This window comes from Chelonoidis abingdonii, chromosome 9 (genome assembly GCF_003597395.2).
Source record: "Chelonoidis abingdonii isolate Lonesome George chromosome 9, CheloAbing_2.0, whole genome shotgun sequence".
NCBI classification, from domain to species: domain Eukaryota; kingdom Metazoa; phylum Chordata; order Testudines; family Testudinidae; genus Chelonoidis; species Chelonoidis abingdonii.
In genome coordinates this window covers 22,983,322-23,005,546 of record NC_133777.1, presented here as the reverse complement: position 1 = coordinate 23,005,546, position 22,225 = coordinate 22,983,322, and the positions used below count along the sequence as shown (strand labels likewise).

The following is a 22,225-nucleotide window of genomic DNA, read 5'->3' as shown; positions in this document are numbered from 1 at the left end:
TTTTTTGCCGCCCCAAGCAGTGAAGAGAAAAAAAGGGTAAAGCTGCGATCAACGGCCCTTCGGTGGCAGCTCTCCTGCGCTGCTTCATTCTTCGGTGGCAATTCAGCAGCCGATTCTTCCCTCCAAGAGGGACTGAGGAACTCACTGCTGAATTGCCGCCGAAGACCCGGACGTGCCGCCCCTTTCCTTTGGCCTGCCCAAGCACCTGCTTCGTGCGCTGGTACCTAGAGCCAGCCCCGTTTCCTAATGGTTCCTAGCATTCTGTTTGCTTTTTTTGACTGCTGCTGCATGCTGAGCAGATGTTTTCAAAGAACTTTCCACAATGACGCTTTCTTGAGTGGTAACAGCTAATTTACAGCTCATCATTTTGTATGTATAGTTGGAATTGTGTTTTCCAGTGTGCATTACTTTGCATTTATCAACACAGGGCAACAAAATGGCAGATGAAATTCAATCACCCCTTTGTAACTCTTCACTGTCAGTTTTAGACTTAACTACTTTGAGTAATATTATATCATCTGCATACTTTGCTACCTTATTATTTACCCCTTTTTCAGATCACTTATTGCACTGGTCCCAGTACAGATCCTTGGGGGACCCCACATTTACCTCTCTGCCTCGTGAAAACTGACCTTTTATTCCTACCCTTTGTTTCCTATCTATTAACTGGTTACAGATCCATGAGAGGATTTTCCTTCTTATCCCATGACTCTTGACTTTGCTTAAGAGCCTTTGGTGAGGGACCTTGTCAAAGGCTTTCTGAAAGTCCAAGTATGTGATAGCAACTGGATCACTCTTGTCCACATGTTTGTTGACACGCTCAAAGAATTCTGATAGTTTGGCAAGGCATAATTTCCCTTCAGAAAATCTGTGACTTTTCCTCCAACATATTGTGTTCATCTATGTGACTGATAATTCTGTTCTTTACTATAGTTTCAACTAATTTGCCTGGTACTTAAGTTAGGTTTACCAGCCTATAATTACCAGGATCACCTTTGGAGCCCCTTTTTTAAAAGTTAGCATTACATTAGCTATCCTCCAGCCATCTTGTACAGAAACTAATTTAAATGATAGGTTATATACTGCAATTAGTATTCTGTACAGAATTTCATATTTGAATTCCTTGAGAACACTTGAGTAAATACTGTCTGGTCCTGGTGATTTATTACTGTTTAAAAAAAAAAAAAAAAGGTTGCTGTTAGTTTCTCTTTTGCTAGTTGCTCTTCAAATACTTTTGTCCTGCCTAATTATATAGCAATAGCCCACCTTAATTGATTGGTCTCATTAGAGTTGGTATGACAACACCCGTTTTTCATGTTGTGTGTGTGTGTGTGTGTGTGTGTGTGTGTGTGTGTAATCTTCCTACTGTGTTTTCCACTGCATGCATCCAATGAAGTGGGGTTTTAGCCCGCGAAAGCTTATGCTCAAATTTGTTAGTCTCCAGGGTGCCAAAAGTACTCCTCACTCTTTTTGATAATAGAATCTGTACACTACAGTTCTTGAATAGGGGTTAAAAGTATTGTTAATTGAGAAGATCAGATATTATTTGTACTCTGCTGTATTCTGACTTGGGAAAGTCTCTCAAACAGCTGGAAAAACATCTAATGTCAGCATTTGGTTTGACTGATAATATTCCCGAAGGGTGGTGATTTTCCACTGAAGTGCTATACAGGTTTTCAGCTTCACAAAGAGACAGCTGTCTCCAGTGTAACTTAGTAAAGCTCTCTTTTTGGCAGGTCATCTTTGAATTTATTGAAGCCAGTATTTACTACTACTTAGCTTTTGTGCAATATGCCTCAGGGGGCACATGGTCAGGATTCATCATCTGGAATTTGGACTGCTGGTTGGATCATTAGCTTCCTCGACTTGGGCCGGGTTGGGTTCTGACAGGGAGTGCAATGTGAAGGCTGATCTGTGCCCCCCAGTATTTACTGAAAATTGACAATAGCTTTCAAGCATGCATTGGATCACTGTCCATTTTGTTTCACAAATTGATTTTCTGCCTCTTACCAAGCATCTCTGCATCCATCTTCCATCGTCCACCTGCAAGTTTAAGTAACACTTTTCAGTTACATGTCGCTTTGCTTCTCAGCCCTTTCAGCTGCAAGTGACCTTTAGGTAGCTGCTTTCAGTCAGTGAATTGAATCAACACTGATCTGTGGCACTCTTGTGCCTCTCACCCTTTCCCAATCTGCCCTTACCATACTGTCCAACTTGAATTATTTCCGTTGCTACATTTCATTGTCTTGTCTTGTCTTGTAGGTTTTGCAGTAGCCCAGTGTATAAACCAGCCCAATCCATCACCGCTTTCATCGCCGTCTCCTTCTTCCAGTGGCAGTGGGAGTACTGGACACTGTGATTCAGTTACTGCCAGCTCCATTTCCACTCCTTCTGCAGCACACAGTCCGTCAGGTAAATCACGGTTTTCAGCCTTGGCATCCAGCATGCACACTAGTTTATTTTATAAATACTTATTGGGTTAAATTGTAAGTCATGTTTCAGACCTTTTTTTACTATGCTGGATGTTTTTGCAAAACGGATTGTGAAGATCTTTTCAGCTTTCTGGACTACTTTAGTCTGTGGATACTTTACTATTGTCAGTGTTGATTTGAATGCTGGTTGAAAGATACACCTTTACCTGCTTTCTCTTTGTCTGCTAGCAGGTTGTCTGCTCTAGTTTGTTTTACCTGGAATTATAATATGACAGATCTATAGCTCGTCATCTCAGCTGGAGCCCTTGTGAATAAGTGTGAGATTCTGCACTGAGTGTAACTTTACGCAGCTGAATGGTTTTGTTCACACACCACTTCTTGTGGTTGTGCCTTTTATTTTTTAAAATAAAATGACTCACTTTTTTATATTTAAAACTGACAGTTATATTTATATTTGTATCTATAGGGCAAACATGATCTATTTCAACATATGTTGTCTGTAGGTTGTTACATGGTAAAAGTTGGGCCATGATTAACGTGGAGTTTTGGTTAAACAGACATTTGAGGAGACTCAAGTACATGCATTCCACGTATGCTGACTGATAATAGCGACGTGCTTTCAAAGGTTTTACACAGCAAACCACAGTAGTGCCATTATGCAAAAGTGCTCAGTGTGAATATTTTACAATGAAATTCCTTTTTGCAGTCCCAGTTAGGACTTCCTTTTCCATTCTTCCTTTATTTTTAAAGTATTTGTAGAACATCCCATACTGACATTTATTCTGAACATTCATTATATCAATCCATTCATTGAAATACATGAGTCAGAGAGCTGCTGAGACACAGAGTTGGGGGCAAGGAAGGAAAGTCATTCTGCAGCAGATTCTCATTGAAATGCTTCCATTGTGCACCTGTTCCACTCTAACCAGTTTTGGTTTTGAAAATTGAGGTGACGACTTTTTTAAAAAATAATCAAGTTGGACAGCCGTTCCCAGGCTTGAAATGTGGATAATCACCTGCAACTCTGATTACCATTCTGAGTGGCTATTTCATTTTCTGATCTTAACTCAGAGGCATTCTGTTGTTATCATCCTTGGGGAGCCTGAGAGAGATCTATTTAAATTTATTGCAGGGGGCAGTGTTCTAAAAATGAGATTTTTTTTGATGGTTATGATAAGCATTCCATGATCCACACTTATGAAATTCTAAACCAATTAGTAAACACTAAAAAAATGTGGTAACATCTACCTTATATCAACATTTCAGAAGCAGAATGAGTTAAGTTGCGTGAAGTACTATGTACTCCGGTACCAATAAAGTGGCATTAAAAATCGTCAGAAAATATATAACTTTGTAAAAGATAATATATTGTGTGTTTACATAGTTGCTCAGTCATAAGGTACAGACCCTGCATACTTGCCCTTAAGCCACATCTTAAATATTGCTTAATTTTTCAGTGTCTGATTGTCCTTAATTACCACATGGTCAGAAAGTGAATGTCCGTTCAACTATCACTCTATAAAGAAATGGACAGCAAAAAAAGCCTAGTTTTGAAATGACTAGTTCTGACTAAAATCACTTCTGAAGCTTGAGTATTTATAAAATACTGTCAAGTGTTTTTATCAAAATCCAAGAGGCTCTCTCTGTCTGCCACAAATAAATCTCTGGGGGATTGCATAATTCTCATACATTTAACTGATTGGACTCTATTCTCAAGGAGGTAAGTGAGTTAGACCCCTTCTGAAAATGCCTGCTGCCAGCCATTATTCAAGAAGCTGTAAATTATCTCTGATGATCATGACCTTTGTAGTCACTTGGGGAGTAATGTTGTCTCTAAGGTCGCCAGAATCCAAAGCACTTAGGGCTTTATAGGTCAGAAACAAAACATAAACTTTACTAAGAAACAACCTGGCAATCAGTACAGATCACATAGCACAGGTGGTTATTCTCCCTGCCAGAAGTACCACTTAAGTGGCCTGCAGCATCCTACATCATTTTAAGATTGTTACCCTATGTAGAGCACCCTACAGTCATCCTAACTGGCGGTTAAGGCATACACTTTGAAGAGCGTATAACCTTCTTGTCAGAGATGAAAATACTCTGTCATTAATCACAAAAAATCATTGCCAATATAATCCTTTTCCCCACCTCTGTCTACAACATGTAGAGATACATTGCATCACCATTTTGATATAAAACAAAATTCAAAGTACTAAACTAAAACTCATCTTTTAGTAACTTGCTCAGAGTTTTGAAATGACCTTGTAGACATTTATCATTTCTGAGTTTTACAGTCCTTGCTCTCTGGTGATCACTGAAATGAGATCTATCAAAAGAGAGAACTATGTGGGGATTGAGGGAATAAAGAGATGGCAGGATTTTCAAAAACTCCAGTCTGAAAGGGCCTCGTATGCAACATTTATATAGTTAGAAAACATATGCTGAGGAGAATGCAACCCAAAAACTCCACTTAATGTCTATATGCTGTACTTGAATCCTTAGTGTGACCATGAGCTGGCATAAGTAAATGTGCAATCTGACTCTTGTCAATGGTGGTTGAGAAAAGAACCGTACATTAATTTTTGTCACACGTATTACAGTAGTGCCCGAGGCTCCATTGTGCTGTATGCTATACAGATGAAAAGAGAAGACCCAAAGAGTCTGAATTTAGGTGGTCTACCACTGTCAGAAGGAATCCTTCTGCAGCAAGACAAAACATTCTTCATTCATATAGTACTTCCTTATTTTATACTATTAAACAATGATTTCTGGTTACACGTGGTCACCCCAAACTCAAGTATTTGAATTCCTGCCTTGAGTTGTATTATTTATTCCAGGCAGATGTCTTTTATTTGTGACCAGCAGTGTCATCCATGAACAAATCAGTTAATCCAAAACAGGTATTTCCCTGGTAATAATATAGAAAGATGATAGTGTATAGCCAATGGCATAGTTCACAGTTTTCCAAAATCTATTTATTCAGTGTGCTGTTTCCAGTAAACTTTTATTTATTTTAATCCTGTAATTTAAAGTGCTCAGTCAGGTGGGGCTTTTCATTGTTGACTACAGATATCAGATTAAGGTTTTGAAATGTTTGTTTTTCAGTGTCAAGATGGGTGAGGCAATATCTTTTAGTGGACCAACTTCTGTTGGTAAGAGAGACAAACTTTCAAGCTGCACAGCACTCTTCGTCAGGCTGAAAAACTTGCCTGTCTAACCAACAGAAGTTGATACAATAAAAGATATTACCTCACCTACCTCATGTCTCTAAGATCCTGGGACCGATATGGTTACAACTACATTGTTTTTCAGTGTCTGCACTTTGAAATTCTGCTAAATCACTTTGACTGAGTGAGCTACCCACATTAAACATAACCCATGTTCTGGTTAGTTCACAGGTGCAGCCTTAAAATTCTACTGTTCTGCAGGAAGAAATCCTTAATTTAAAAAAAAAAAAAAAAAAAAAAAAAAAAAAAACAGGATGTCATTGAGTTTCACTGAACAACCCTGCAAGGCAGGGGGAGATTCTAAAGCTCCAGGATTCTGGGTGCAAGGTATTTTAACTCTTAATCTTCCACTGAATAGCTTTCTGGAATCATTTTCAATGCCCTCACTTCTGGAAGTGCTGCCTCTGAAATTTGTACTCTTAAAAGCAATGTGTTGATTTACCCAGAATTATAGAAATAATAGCGCCCTTCCAGGAATTCCCCCTTCTAGGAGCAGCACTTCCAGGAGAAAGGTCACTGCAGCTGATTTTTCTCAGAGCTGCTTCACATAAGGGTAGGTTTGCAGGATACCTGCCATCTGTTTATACTGCATCTGGCTCATCTCTGTTGCACACAGTGATCTTATTTAAGTTTTGTTCCATTCCTATTTGTAAAGGCTGCTATAAAATTTTTAATATAAGGAGTTAGGAAAAAAAATGTGCTGAGACACACAATTGTTTTTGCTGTTTTAAAAACTCAGGTTGAAAGGCTGTTGATTTTTTCCATCTTTCATAAAGAGCCAAATTTTTTTGGAATTTTGTGCACTATTGATGCTGAATCTTTTGATAGTTAATCTACATTTCAAATGGATTATACTTGGGAAATTTTTATCCCATTGAATAGCTGTTAAAGGCATTTTCCAACACGCCACTTGCGTAATGTGCCCAAATTATTGAAAGTTGCATAATAAACTAGAAATCCCACACCTGCCCAATTACAGCACTTATCCAGAATTGCAGTGTATGAAGTGAAACTTTCAGTTCAGCTTCCAAATTATACTCATTGCCAGAGGCAGAGATTTTAAAAAACATGGCATCTGATTGGCGTGTTCTGGAAAAGCAAACAGTGGATGCAATAGACTTCTGACATTATAGAAACTTCTAATATACAGTGAAAGTTACTTTCAATCACTTCTGCTTACATCAAACAGAGCCATGGTATTTTCCTTCATGAGGGATGTCACTAAATCTTTTGTATATTGCAAACCTACTACATATATTTTAGTCACCGGGAGACGACAGTGGTTATCTATCTACTTTTCTGTGAATAAATTAAGCTTTTTCCAGCTCTTAATGCTACTAGATACACCGATAGCTAATGTTATATTCCATGACATAGACTTTTAAACTTATAGCAACCTCTAAGTCCTTGTGTAGAAAATTGTGGGGTTAAATCAGTGGTAAGCAAACTTTTTAGGCCCGAGGGCCACATCTGGGTATGGAAATTATATGGTGGGCCATGAATTCTCATGAAATTGGAGGTTGGGGTGCAGGAGGGGGTGAGGGCTCTGGCTGGAGTTACGGTTTCTAGGGTGGGGCTGGAGATGAGAGGTTTGGGGTGTATGAAGGTGCTGTAGGCTGGGACTGAGGGGTTGAGTGGGCAAGAGAGGGATCAGGGGGCTGGGACATGGGAGGGGGTCAGGAGTGCAGTATCTGTGCAATGCTTACCTCAAGCAGCTCCCAGAAGCAGCGGCATGTTCCTTCTCCAGCTCCTACATGGAGACGTGGCCAGGCGACTCTGCGCACTGCCCTGTCCGCAGGTGCTGCTCCTGCAGCTCCCATTGGCCACGGTTCCAGGCCAGTGGGAGCTGCGGGAATGGCTCTTGGGGCAGGGGCAGCATGCAGAGCCCCCTGGCTGTCCCTACGCATAGAAGCTGGAGGGGGGACACGCTGCTGCTTCCGGAAGCCACAGCACACACAGAGCAGGGCAAACCCGTGACCCTGCTCCCTGGCAGGAGCTCGAGGGCCAGATTAAAACATCTGGAGGGTCAAATGCAGTTTGCTCACCCCTGGGTTAAATGTGAGTCTTGCAATAGCTCTGATTGTTCCTTAGAAGTGAAAAAGCAGAAGTTGTTGTGTACTGGAAGAAAGGAAAGTCCCTAGAGGGAAAGAGCAAACAATACAGTCAAAACAAGTCAGATGCATTGCTAGCAGGTGTTATACTTGTGATCTTCCTTGAAGAGGGGGAGGGATAGCTCAGTGGTTTGAGCATTGGCCTGCTAAACCCAGGGTTGTGAGTTCACTCTTTGAGGGGGCAACTTAGGGATCTGGGGCAAAAATCAGTGCTTGGTCCTGCTAGTGAAAGCAGGAGGCTGGATTCAATGACCTTTCAAGGTCCCTTCCAGTTCTAGGAGATACATATATCTCCAATTGTTGTTATTTATTATTGTGCCCGTGTGAACAGTTGCCGTGTATAAGATGAAAACATTCTCCTGGTGTCATACCTTCATCACTGTGCTTTTTGAGCTTACAATGTAGCTCCTTTGCTGTCAGTAACTGAAAAATGTATTATTAAATATGCTTGTGTGTATAGTAAATGGGATAGGAAAGCTTTATGCTTCTGTAGAATTCATATGCTAGCCTACAGTATACAATCATTTACACCATATTGTACTGATTATTTTTAGAACTGTCAAGTCATAAAATGCAGCTGGTTTGATCTTGCTTTAAGAAAATATTTAAGGGATGATAAGAGGATATATAAGCCAGCACTAAGTAATGAGTGTTTGGGGTTTCAGGAGGTTTTTCCCCTTCTTGTATGCCATTTACAGCATACTGCGCTCCTAGTTGGGGCACAAGTTGCTTTGGAAGTGAACAGATTAAAATGGAGAGGATAGTCCTTTGTTGTTGAGTTATAGTAATTTGCATTCTGATTTGTAGGAAATATATATTCCAAAATTCTGAGCACTGGGATCCTGTAGAAAAATGCATGCCATCTTGCTGACACCTCCTCTGTCCCTTCCATTTGTGATTCAGTAACCTAACTGTGGTGGTGTTTCAATTCTGTTATGCTAGTAGTCCTCTCTGTTAACTAGGTACAAAAATACTTTTGTTTAACTAAAGTTTCTTTTCTAGAACCCTACCTATGTGCTAAGCAGTCTTTCTCTTTTCTTAACTGCTGGTTGTCACTTGATATCTCTTTAGAATACTACCGTTGGCTTTGTTAAAATCCAAGTGCAATATTTCAGTTTCATGTCTTTGAGTAGAAATATTGGATTGTCCAAAATAGTATCCTTTTGGCAAAATAGCACATGCTATCATATAATTTATTGCCACTGTGGGATTGGAATATTACTATCACACCAACATTTCTAAAAGATTGGTTCTATTTAATATTTTTAACATGTCTGGCCAGATTACAGTGTAAAAGTCTACCAATCCTGCCTCAGTGTAACTTCAGTGGGAGTTCAGCTGGTGTCAGAATTGGAGGATCTGGCCCTAAATACCATAAGTAAATCTCCAAATACGTAGGTAACAAAATAACATGATTTTAATTAGTTTGTAAGGAACATTAAATACACACACAGCCGTCAGAAGCGTTTTCCTATCTTACAAGGCTCTTGATGTGACTTATGATACCACTCAGAATACCAGCAGTTATGAATAAGGCCGTCACTTATTCTTGTTGACACTCTAATATTAATCCTTTGTGTCCACTCCAGTTTCCCCTCTGTTTCATTGTGAAAGCCTTTGTATGATATATCACTGTGTTTTCCTCTAGTAAGGTCTGGCAGGAAAGGACGACGGCGGGTGTTTAGTCTGTCGGAGGCTGACAGTCACGGTGGACACTGGGTTTAGGTCTTCAAGCAGCAGCTGCAACCGCAACTCGTGCAAAAGCAATGCAGGCAGGTTCCTCCATCAGATTTCAAAAGGCCACAACATTTAATAGAGTATAGCCATTATCTATTTCCATACTAACAGAATGACTATCTACTATTATATGCATGAAATATAGAACTTAAAAATAGCATCCACCTGTATATGGTTATTCTAGTTAAGAGCATCATACGTAGATATAACAATTGACTTCTAAAAGGTTTTAACTGATGGTTTCTCCTGTTAATTATTCTTGGTTATCATGCTAAAAGAATTAAAACTCCTCTCTTTGCCTGGAGAAGGTATGTCAAGTCCCAGCTTTCAAGCAGCCATGTCTTCTCTTGAACAGGAGCAGCTATGACTCCAGTGGAATTCAGTAAGCAGGGGTTTCTAAATTGGCATGAATGCAAACAGCTAGCCAGTCCAGCCGAAGGACTGTAACTCAGGTGCAAGAGAAACTTTCAGCTAAAGACTGTTCAGGATTTGACCAGTCATATTTTCTATTCCTACAGAAATTCTCAGAATCTAGTCAGATGTTGTTATGGAATTATTTTTTCTGGCTTTGCTTCAACCAGGCAATTTCTCACTGATATGAGAGAGTGGGAAAATTAGCCTCAGGACATTACTGAATAACTGTGTTTACTTGGATCAGACTAGTCTCTTTTTGTATTCTTTATAGTAGTGGCATGGAAATAGAAAAATATTGCTGGTTTTGGTGGATGATATATAAACAACTTCCCTTATTTTTTGTAGATTTTATTAATACTCTTCTCACTGAGTTTCCTAGTTGTGTTTTAATTATTTATTTTTATCCTTTTGTAGTGTTGCTGCATGATTTAATTAAGAGACTTTTCTTTAGACCATGTCTGACTTTTTTTTCTTGCTCTGCTCCTTTCTGCCTCCTTTTTCCCACTTAACTCTTTCATTTTTGTAGAGTTAATCTAGGTGTTATCCTGCAACTGCTGAGCAAGTCCTGGGGTGCTGTGCACCCTCATTTATCACTGAAGCTGGTGGGAATTAAGAGCAATCAGCACCTTGTGGGATCTAGTCCTTATTTTGCAAAATCTAATCAGAAATTACTTAACTGCATAAGAAAAAATTTACTCAATATTTTTCCAATGTTAATATCCCACATCAGCCTGGCACACTCTCATTCCTACAAGTTACTGCACGCCCCAGGAGCTAAAGAACTAGTTAAGATAAAAAGAAACCCCCTTCACCGTTTTTGTGCAAAAGTCAAATTGAACTGCCACATTTGGGGAAACTCTGACTAATATCCTGGAGGTGGAAGTACCAGAGTAACATGGGAGAATTCTATGCTCTCAAGATACCAGCTGCTCTTGCCTCTCAGTGCCTCATTGATTTGATTGAGGCTTGAGATCCAGGAGTGAGATCCTGTGAGATATCTCCAAAGAAGCAGAATATTCCCTCATTAGGGCATTTTCTGCTGGGCCTGGGGCAGGAATCCCCACAGGTCTTGTGAGAGTACGTATTCTTGCCAAATGTCCCACCCGTGTCATAGACTCTAGAGTTTTGGATCAGCTATAAATAGGCATTCAAACCTTCAGATGCTTCTCTGAACTGAACTCAAACTCCAAACGTTTTGTAGTTGGTGATAATACATTCTCTCACTGATGAAATGATACTGAAGGACAGTAGCTCAGTTACTATCTCTGGAGGCTACCCATAGAAATCCTTTTCATCAAAGTGATACTTTGGTATACAACATAAACACCTTGTATAGTACACATTTTCAATATCAGTTGGTCCCCTTGCTCTGTTCCCTTGGATCCTTATTAACTCTGTTGCCTGATAATGTAAGATCACGTAATTATTTTTTTCTAGCCTTTAAAATATTTTATATCTCGTAAGGACGAATGTTTTAAATTAGACATAGATCTTACCTTTTAAACTGATGTAAGTTACCGACATCCAGTAGAGAAATCAAAAATGTTTGTCATGCTAGTACTAGTTACCCTTATGCTGCTGTTCATTGTCTGCCCTCACTAGAGGCTATTTTTTCACTAATCCATAGTTACCATTGTCAGGCGTCCTGCTGGGATGCAGCAAATTTGTCACCGCTACCCATAAATATAGCAATACAGTAAAGGAAATTAAGTTCAGGGAGCTACTAATGGGTTATGGAAAGTAGATGATGAAAGAAAAATTACAGCCATTAATAATAAATATAACTTAGAGAAAAAATACAGTACAGAAGATCTCTATTTCTGTACTTTCTATTTATAAATACTACAGCTGAAATATTTCAAGAGCAAGTTGAATTTGTTTTGCTGATGTTTATGGTGCCATTTTCTAATCATTCCTCTGAGGTTGTTTTACAGTGTGTTGAATAGAAAATTGCATTTGTTGGCCCTGGATATGTTCCACAGATAAATATTTTTCAACCATTTATTTTTCCTTATATATAAAAAGTGGGAGACATTTTAGTATTTGTTTAGGTATTATATAAGATTTGGAACAGCACAGTGCAGTAAAAAAATTAAAAAAAAAAAAAAGCTTTGTCCTCTGTTTACTTGTCCTCCATAGGATTAAAAAAAAGCATTTAGAATTATACCAAAATTATTTCTATGTACAGGAAAATGGCTGTAATTAAAGCAGTCAGGCATAGAACTAAAATGTAACAGATTTTTGAAGAGCTGCAGTAAAGCTGCAAATTTGTGTCCATTGATACACTACATTTACCAAAATTACTAATGTGTTGAAATAATAAATTTTAGTGAGTGTTTTCACAATATTCAAAAGCCCAGATTATAGGTAAAAAATAATAAATTTTAAATTTGTTTAGTCATGGATCTTTGTTTTTTTAACTATCGTAATAAATACTGCAGACCTTTAAACAACTACACTGCTACAAAAAGACTTACTGGTTGGACTTTATTAAATGTTAGTAATTGCCTTGGAATTCAGAGAAATAAAAATTCATGTTCAACATTTTCATAGCAATTCTTTGTCCTTCATGCAAGTCTTAGATCGTTTCCTCTAGCATCATTTACCACGTTCTCCCCAAAGCGTTTTTACGGCTAATTAGAAAAATCTGCAGAGTTATTTTGCCTCAGCACTCTTTCAAAAGGCAGCTAGTGGTGACCCTTGGGGGAAAAAAGTGGGAGCCAAGATTTTGCTACAATTTGTCTTGTGGTTTTTTGTTTTTTTTTAAAAAAAGAAAAACAACAAAAACGAAGAAGCTGTAGCCCACAGACTGTCAGCAAAAGTTAAATGAAGTGGTTTCTGAAGTGAAAATACACATTTGTTTGGAGTCTTTTTAGCAGAAAGATGAGAATTCTGCAATGGAAGGAATAAAAACCATCTCTCTCACCCACACCCAAACCACTCATTTTCTCTGTCTTGGGTGACAATTCTTATCTTTTCATTTCATTCTAAGCTCTGCTGATTTTTTATTGTGTTTTACCTTAAGTTTATATTTTCTGTTCTTACAGGATTAACCTGAATTCATATTGAAACTGAAATGTCTTTAAAGGTCATTCTGGTGTTTAAAAAAAAACAGTCCTCCGCTTTCTCTCCACTCACTAGAATGCCTTGTAGAATTTTCTGCAGACTGCAAAATTTTCTTGTGCATTTACACATGCTCTCTCTGAAATGAAGAACCATGTAAATAGTCTGTCTGGTAGCTGATTACCTGGATTACTCCATTTGTGTTAGTTACTATAATCTGAAATAATACATATTGGCCTGACCTGGGAGATTTTCTAATACAGGACAAAACTTATAAAACAATTGGAGTTTTTTCCATTGAAGTCAAATTAGCAATTTTTCTGTCACTTATTTAGGATTTTTAAGGAAGAGGTGTAAAGGAATGTTAATTTATTAAAATGCTTCTCATTATGTGTAATTATTCCTAGCCACTTTCATTTTGTTTGCTCAAGCAAACAAAAGTGCAAGAAGAATAAACAGTCCTGTCTATCTGCATTAACAGAATGGTTCTGTAGAATTATTTTCCTTCCCAATCTCCCATGGTTGAATTGTCATGTTTGATTGTTTTACAGGTTCATTAGAACCAGGTTTCTTCATGGGAAATGAATTCTACAGTTTTCTGTTTCCAAAGAACTTTCTGATGTGGCGTTATGTTGGGTGCTGTAATCTATGCTAAATTCTAGGAAAGCTTTTTTCACTACTCTCCTGCACTTCATCCCACCAGAAATAATAGTAATGTCACATTTCAAAGGAATTACTTACACACAGAGTATTTAATAGCTGTCCTTAATTCAAAAAGCTTACAGCTGGCATTTCATATCTCTACTAAATATTTCCTGCATTTCATTATTTACATGACCACAGGGTACATGTTTAAACATGTTGCTTCACAGATCTTTGGTTTCCTCCTGAGTTTAAGTAAAGAGCTTTATACTGTTGATGTTTTTTCAGATGTATTGAGCACAACTGAAATGCTAACTACGGCCTAATGTTTTCTTTAGTAGATGACTCTTCAGCTCCTGAACAACCTCCCATGACCTTTTGCAGTCAGATGATGATGGTGGATGAAACCTCTTCAGCTGCCTCAAAATCTGGCAAGAACCCTGTAAAGAACCCTGAAGTGGAAACAGCTAATCTATCCCCTAGCCTGATTCCTGCACAACAGCCTACAATATCTCTAATCTCCGATGACAATGCAGATGCACTGAGCGTAGAGTCACTCACACTGGTCCCACCGATTGATCCACACAGCATTCATACTTTCAGCTGCATTCCTCAGTCTTCCTTGCCATCTGAAGTTTGCAGAGTGACAGAGGGAGAGGGTTCTGATCAAAGTCAACAAGCAGACTATGATGAACAGTGAAGAAAATGCTACTAACTGCTCTATATTTTCTTTTAAGTGAGGTGATGGGGGCATTAATAAAGCCACAAAGGCCAGTTGGCTCACAGGAAAGAGGCCAATTACTCAGTAACTCAATGTATGGGCACTTTTTAAAATCAACATTGTACAGTCAGCATTTTTGAAGGAAATCTCTATTGTAATATGGGAACGTGAAGAAGCTTTGTTGGGCTGCCAGGACTTCATAATGTTTTACTTCTCCAAATACGGAGAGACAGCATTTGCCAGAAAAAGGAAATATTTTAGGATATTATAGTACAGAGATGCTGTTTCCATTTGAAACAGGTTTTTTTCTCTTCTGTTGGTCTCATTCAGCTTTTAAAGGTATGGCATAAAGACTGACTTGGCCACTTTCAGTATTGTATTTGTAGGATTGTAAGCTTTAATATTGTATCCTCTGTGTAATATTTATTTCAGTGTTTGACTCAAGGCAACATAAATATCAAGGAAAGATTTTTTTATTAAAATGAAACAAATCCCTGATATAACAATCAAAGGCTTATTCAGGTTAATACAAGATGAGTTTTTGAGAGGCATGTTATATAGTTTTTTGCATAACCAACTACAGAGGAATGTGAAGTATTTTAAGATCCTGATCTACATTTTCTTAAGTGATTGTTTTACTCTGTCAGTTCACTTCTGACAGAGGCAAATTGTTACATCTGAGGGATGGCAAAATCCCTTCTGCAGAAGGACACTATCTCTTCTTTAGAAACAGCCACAAGAGCTTGTGCTATGTACAAGTTTCCATCTCCAATGTATCCAGGAAGGCACCTTACCCAGCTGATGGTATTTCACTTTAGAATGATGAAACTCAAAAGAGAATTTTTCTATCTGGAACCAGCTAACCCTGATGTTAACCAGATTAAACTTCTCAGTGAATGTCAATATGATCTGAAGCCTATCTGATCTGTAGGTCCTGGTACAGAGAAGATAGAAATTAAAGAGAGAGCATAAAACTTGGCAGCAGTTTGGCATGTTCTTTGCTGAATTGATTCATACCTTAACATGAATAGAATTTAACCTCTCTCAAGTAAATCTGAAGTGCATTCATTTCAAGTGGTGATAAAACTAGCAGGGAATATTTATTGCTGCATAGATGATGATGATGAAAAGCATTTCCTGGTTCTCAGAAATTAACAAACACTTGCTTTTGCTTCTGTTTTGATTTTAGTTAGCAATGGAGCCTATTATGTGATTCTGTCCCTGTTGAAATCAGTGAGAATTTGCCATTGCATTCAGTAGTAACCAAACTAGACTCCAGTCTTGTGTAGGATTAATTTGAAAAGCGCATACCTATCTTCCATTCACCCTGCCATGGTTACACGATTGTTTGGCCCTCAATAAGGGAATACTTGAGCAGGATGGTTTAAAGGCTGTATTTGTATATTTGACGCACCTCTGACTTTTGGTCTAACTTTGTTTGCCACTTGCTTTTCCAGGCTTGGTCCTTTTGTGAAGTAACTTACCCTTAGCAAAATACACATATACATAATGTTAGAAGTGGTGATGGAGCCAGTAAGTGTTTGTTCCTATGTTCATAATTGACTGATTCAGACCTGTTACACTGTCTGACTCCTTTTCACTCCTGTGGACTTCAGCAGGCGTTTAACCAGTCTAACTGAGAGTCTGATCCTGCAAATGCGATGGCCCCAAGCCCCACATGAAGTCTGAGAGTTGGGGGTTCTCAGCACCATTCAGGAGATGCTTAGCAACTTGTGGAACCAAACTCAGATGAGAATTTGGCCTTCGGGTGGAATGGGAGCCCATATTTCTTTTGGACTGTCCTTAGACATGGTAGTCGAAAGACCATCTCAAAAATGATTACCTGCTTATTTTGAAAGTTGTCTTTTGTGCTACATGTGACATTTCACTCGACCTAGAGCACAGAAAATGCCATATTGCAAAGTGAATTGTTCTAAATAATGTTACTTTTAAATGGAAATTTGGGGTCTTTGTTAAAAGAAACATATTTACCTAATTTAGAATTACATTCTAGTTGAATTAAGTCAACAGGTACAAAATAGGCCAGTTAGCAAGCAATGCCCCCTCTTACCTCTAAGCCATAATGCACACCAAGAGATGGGACAAAGGATTTTTTTTTAATAAGCTTACAGAAAAATAAGACTTGAAAGGAAAGTGTCTTAGTCTCTGCTTCCAGGTACATTGTGGTAGCTTTGAAAGCCAACAATCTACTTGAATTGTCTGCTGGAAGTTGTAAAGGAGAGAGGAGGGTGAAAACATGTATTGATAAAGAGAAAACAGAATAAATGACTAAACAGTTATGTCATTCAAACAATTGCTCAGACTGCTTTGTTTCTAATCTTAAAATGTATATAAGAATTGACAGTGCTTAATGCTGCATTAAGGAGAGTTCACTATATAAAACCCCTATAGATACTGAAATGTATCTTCTGGAAATCTTTTATCTGTTTACAAATATAGTGTATTACTCATCTGTTGTTCTTCGAAGAGTATCATACCTATCACTTATCAGAAAAGCTCAAGAGCTGTTTCCTTAGCCCCCTTTCGCTGTAAAAGGGAAGTAGAAACAAGAAAGCATTAGCACAGCAGCCACTTTTTTTTTTTTTAAACAAGAATTGATTGAATCAATGTGTTCTCACTATCGGCTTAACCAAATCCTCACTGTTCTCCAAACATACTGGTCAAGTTTAAGGCTCAGTATTTTCAGTGCAATTCTGTGTGGTCTTTAAAGAGGATCACTATAAAAATAGCAGGTGTAGAAATGGACCAGAACATAACACTGAATTTGAACTCACTCAGATGTGAGGAGATGCTGCGATCTGGTTGTGAATTTTAGGGTTTGTTTCCATCCTTTACTCATGGCTCTTGCTAAATGCTAACTAGATAAAGCCCCTCAAGTTCCTCCCTGTGAGATAAGACCAGCAAAGAAGTCAGTGGTATATTGAATGTGACTTTCACTGTTTCTTAGTCTATTCATCTCACATGTATTTTATCAAATCTGTACCAAGATGCTGTAGTTCACATGGGTTGTTCTCTCTCTTCACCTTTGCTCTGCCCCATCACACTGATGGTCTTAGTAGTTTTCAATGAACTGTAGGAGTAGAACCTAGATTTTCAATCTAACAGAGTAACTGCAACATACACTTAAGTAATCTGGTGTAGGAAAATATCTAGAGATTGGCGCCCGATTCTGATCTCCACTTCACCGGAGCCAATAAGGAATAATTCTGGAGTCGGTGAAGTTGTGTGTGTAAAACTGGTTTGAAGCCTCATTCACTTTCCTGAGGCTTTTTAAAATTTAAATTTAGGAAATTGTATTTTTGGTTTCCTTTGTTGTAGGATTCTGTGGATTAAACCATGCTCAGTAGAAATGTTGTAATTGTGTTAATAGATAGATTCTTGAAAGATAGACCCATCAATGGCTGTTAGCCAGATTGGCTAAGGAATGGTGTCCCTAGCCTCTGTTTGCTCGAAGCTGGGATTGGGTGACAGGGCATGGATCACTTGGTGATAACTTGTCTGTTCATTCTCTTTGGTCCATTGGCCACTGTCAGAAGACAGGATACTGGGCTTGATGGATCTTTGGTCTGACCCAGTACAGCTGTTCGTATGTTCTTAATATACAAATGTAGAGTCCATAATTTGAGAGGGTAATTGCCCTGGTCCCACAGTAAGGGATGAGTGCACACACATTGTCCATTGCTAATTGGTGGTAGTTTAAAATTTAGATTGGATGAGTTATTGTATGTTTTATTAACAAACTGCTGGCTACCCAAGGAAATAGTGCATTTTGTTCCTTAAATTAGGCAGAGGGTTGTAAATACGGAATTAACTTGTTAAAGGCGTTCTTCAGCATTCCTCATGACCTTTAGTTCGAGGAGTTCTATACTTTGTTCAGTTAACGGCTTTGGTAACAAAAGGTGAGAGGATCTGTTCAGTCACATGTATGGAATTAATGCAAGTAATTTCACATTCTGGATTGTTGTTAAAGATATGCCTGATGCTCAGACCAGAATTCTAGATCAGGGAATAGTCAAATCTGGATCCCTGTTCACAATTTAAGCCCATCTGTAGTGAGCCTCATAAATCCCTTGCACAGCAGTGAGACTAGAAATAATGTTCCTTTGTGGATTTTAGTTCTAAAATTTCATTGCTATCTTATGCGTGCAAAGTTTTAAAAGATATTGAAAGTTAAAAATGGTTTAGTTATTGCAAAATGAGCAGCAGCCTGCAGGTTTTAAGTTATTCTGATCTTTCTAATTAAGCAATAAGACATGGTTAGCTGTAATTTCTGTGCTGTTATAAGTGGCCTTGGATGATTATTTTAACAGCTCTAGATATGCAATAATTACCCTGTAATTGAGTGCCATTTTTCCAATAGGAAATGGATTTTATTAATAAAGTAAGGGAAACCATCAGGTCAAACTGTATCCAGATTTCTGAAGTCATTCAAAAAATTTAACATGTCTGTTTGCTATACTCTGTGTTTAATGTGTTCTTTTATAATCTCACATTTGCTGTGCCTGTATTAGCTCTTATGGGTGCATAACTATAGAATAACCTACTTAATATTCACTATGCTAGTCACTGCTTCTCCACAAAACAACCAGTCGTCTTCTGAAAAAGTTTAATAAGATGAGTGCTGTTAGCTGAAAATTTTATTGGACAGCTACTACCTGGAGAATTAAATGCCAAAATGAAAGATTTCAGAAGGAAGAGGGAGACATCAGTTAGGGGCCATGCCCTGGTGAGAAATCTGCCTTCCACCTCCAGCAACTTGGAAGGGCGAGGCTGCTGGGATTTTTACCAGGGTACTGCCTTTGATCCTTTTCTTTCTGGCTACTTCATGTGATATATTTAAAACTCCCTTCCCATCCTATACACTTCTCTGGATGCTAGAAAGGAGTTTTCTCTTCCGCACATATGCAAAGCTACCACTACCGCTGCCACCATCTTGCTGGCCACTGCGCTCCCTTAACCAATTCTCCTTTTTTGCATGATCCTCTCAGAGTAGCTTCACTGCCTACCTCTGCTGTTGTTCAGAGCTTTCCCAACCATCAGCGAGGTGAAATTGAAATTCTTGTCAGTCTTACTGCTCCCTACAGGCTTCTGAACAACAGCAGTGAACCTGAGCAGAATTTTGTTAGTTTCACTTTACTGCTGCCCAGAAAAACTCTGAGCAGCAACAGAGGCACTGGAAAGCGAGTATTGCATTGGGTCAAATTCAGAAGGTTCTCTTCACAATATAAGGGCCAGAAATGTAATGTTTTTATAGTAGAAGTTTAGATTCTATACAACTATTGCTGTCTTTGGCTCCCCAAAGTTTGTTCAAGCTGTACAAATTGCTAAAATTTCATTCCTTTTACAAAATATTCTAGAAAGTGTTGCTCAGTATCTTTACTAGTATATTACAAATTTAACACTAAATTGCACTTGTCGAAAGAATAGTACATATTGGAACAGTAGCCCTTTTTATTGTATTTAATTATTTGGTAATTAGCAGAATTCAGTCATCAATAATGGGTCATACAGTCATTAGTGTGAATTAAAGTTCTACTATCTTGGATTAGAAATTTCTGTAGATAACCATTCATGGGTTATTTTTTAATCATTGCAGTGACTTGAGTAATATGTATATTTCACATACACAGTAGGTGAGTCTATATAAAGTTTCTTGTAGTGAAATAACACATAGCTTAATGAATAGTAATGTTTAATGGCATTTATTCAAATTGTTTTCTGAAGAAAATGATACAGCGCCTGAGGTAAATCAGGTACTGTGTTCCCATTATTAGTTTAAAATAAGCTGTCACACATTGTGTGTGATTCTCTTGGCCACCGGCTAGTCATTTATACCAGTCAAAATATTCTGATTTGGTTGCATTTTCCTCTCTGGCATAAATGACTATCCCAGGACTGAGAAAGAGGAAAACCTGGCCGGTGTGTTAATGTTTATTACCCAATAAGTGGATGTAAGGACTAAGTGCAGTTGAAAATGTTATAAAGTACATGAAGCTAATTTAAGAGGGGGCAGGAATTGTGAATGGTTTCAGTTTTGCAAACTAGAGATGATTTACTAGAACCCTGAAAGTCTGGCTTTGTTTGCCCTGTATAAACACTAAGTAGTAATCCGTTAAACCATTGTAACTTCAGGCAGCACCGTTGTCAGCCTCTCCACCTGCAAATACGTTTCTTTTGTTGTTTGAGCTATTGAACTTTGTTGCAAACATTTTGCTTCATTTTAAATTGCTTTGAAAGTTCAATTCTGTTTTAAGTACAAAGGCGGAAACAAACCTATTTTTTTACATAACTGAATGTATTCAGGCATTGTGCAGTACATAATCACTCAGTGAGCAGAAAGGAGTATCTCCTTATGAAATATATTTGAATAACCTTGTGTACGAGATGTACGTGATTAAAAAAACACAGGGTGGATTTAATTCTGAAATGTCTTTTCTACACGCAATAAGTATAAACTATTTAACATAATTTGTATTAGACATTCAGAGTAAATGTGACAATACATTGTTTATTTAAACTGAAGGAAAATGTAAATAGGTGTTTGGGGGAGGGGAAAACTTAGGAAATATTTGTGTACATTTCTGAAACCTTAGCGACTTCTACAGAAGGGTGAATTTCCTGGCATGAATCATGTTCTGCTGGTGTTGAACAGCTGGACAGGAATGAATAATGGAATTCTCTTTGTAAATTGAACTTTGCAATAAAAATGGTGTTACTGAAAACTTTTCGTCTTGTGCTTCTGGGTTTATGTGCAAACACTTATAACATCAGTACATAGCAGCCCTATTACATCACTCTCGGTAGTTTACTTTAATTAATAGGGACACATTTGTGTGAGTTTGGTTTGGGAATCCTCCAGTTAAAAATGGAGCTATACAGCAGATCTGAAATTTCTTACACTGGTTAGGGAGGAAAGGATCAAGGGAGTGAATGGGGAAACAGGAAAGAGACCAGCAGAGATGGTGAGAGGTAGTAGTTAAGGGATATAGAGCAAGGGACAAGGAGGATGGCTGGGCCATAGTTAAAGTAGCTGTCACTAAAAGACAGCAATCGGTTTCAGTTTGCAAATGCCCTTTCTGGCTGTCAGATGTGATTTCTTCCCAACTCTACCCCTGCGCTCCCAAGGTGTGAAGTGCCAGACTTATATATGGACTCTTTCAACTGAGGTTATTTAGTGCATTCGCGTTATTTAGCCAGTTCATCTCCAGGGGTGAATTAGTGAGCACACAGTCCTTGCAAAGCATTCCTTTTCAAGCTAGGCATTCCTCCAGGAGAAGTCTGAGAAGAAATTAAATTACATTGTAGCATGAAATAAGCAAACTTAATAATTAATAGATAAGAGAAAATGGCCCACAACTATGGGAAGCAAGTCTTGGCACACAAAAGAGAAGAAACAATGCCTTTATTTGAACCTGCAACAGAATGAACTTAATTTTACATTTCATAATCGGAACTTGACTAGGTAGGTATTGTGGATATAATTGTGAAGTGCCCCTCTCCATGTTAAGTTGCTTTCTATTTGTGGCTTGCATCTCCTCCCCACACCTCAAACACACACCATTAGCTGCCTTACTCCTGCATCAGGGAAAGCTTCTGGAGCCAGGGGCAGCTGTAGGTATTTTGCCGCCCCAAGCACGGCAGGCAGGCTGCCTTTGCCGGCTTGCCTGCAGGAGATCCCCAGTCCCGCGGATTCGGCGGGACGCCTGCAGGATGTCCACCAAAGCCACTGGACCAGCGGACCCTCCGCAGGCATGGCACTGAAGGCAACCTGCCTGCCGCCTTCACAGCGACCGGCAGAGTGCCCCCCGTGGCTTGCCGCCCCAGGCACACGCTTGGCGTGCTGGTGCCTGGAGCCGC

At 38.6% G+C, this 22,225-nt stretch overlaps 1 protein-coding gene across 7 annotated transcripts in view; it reads left to right on the top strand.

Moving 5' to 3' along the window:
• The window catches only part of CLEC16A (C-type lectin domain containing 16A), a 183,146-nt gene extending 162,059 nt beyond the window's left edge, over nt 1-21,087 (top strand). For 2 of the 7 annotated variants that reach the window (XM_075069277.1, XM_032779618.2), the window contains exons 22-24: nt 2,263-2,412; nt 9,423-9,542; nt 13,965-21,087. In XM_075069277.1, the coding sequence (XP_074925378.1) occupies nt 2,263-2,412; nt 9,423-9,542; nt 13,965-14,326 (632 nt within the window). In that variant the 3' untranslated portion in view covers nt 14,327-21,087. Of the gene's footprint in view, nt 1-2,262; nt 2,413-9,418; nt 9,543-13,964 lie in introns of all 7 variants that reach the window. The other 5 variants (XM_075069279.1, XM_075069278.1, XM_075069281.1 and 2 more) reach the window with 4 other exon arrangements.
• Nucleotides 21,088-22,225: the final 1,138 nt, after the last annotated feature.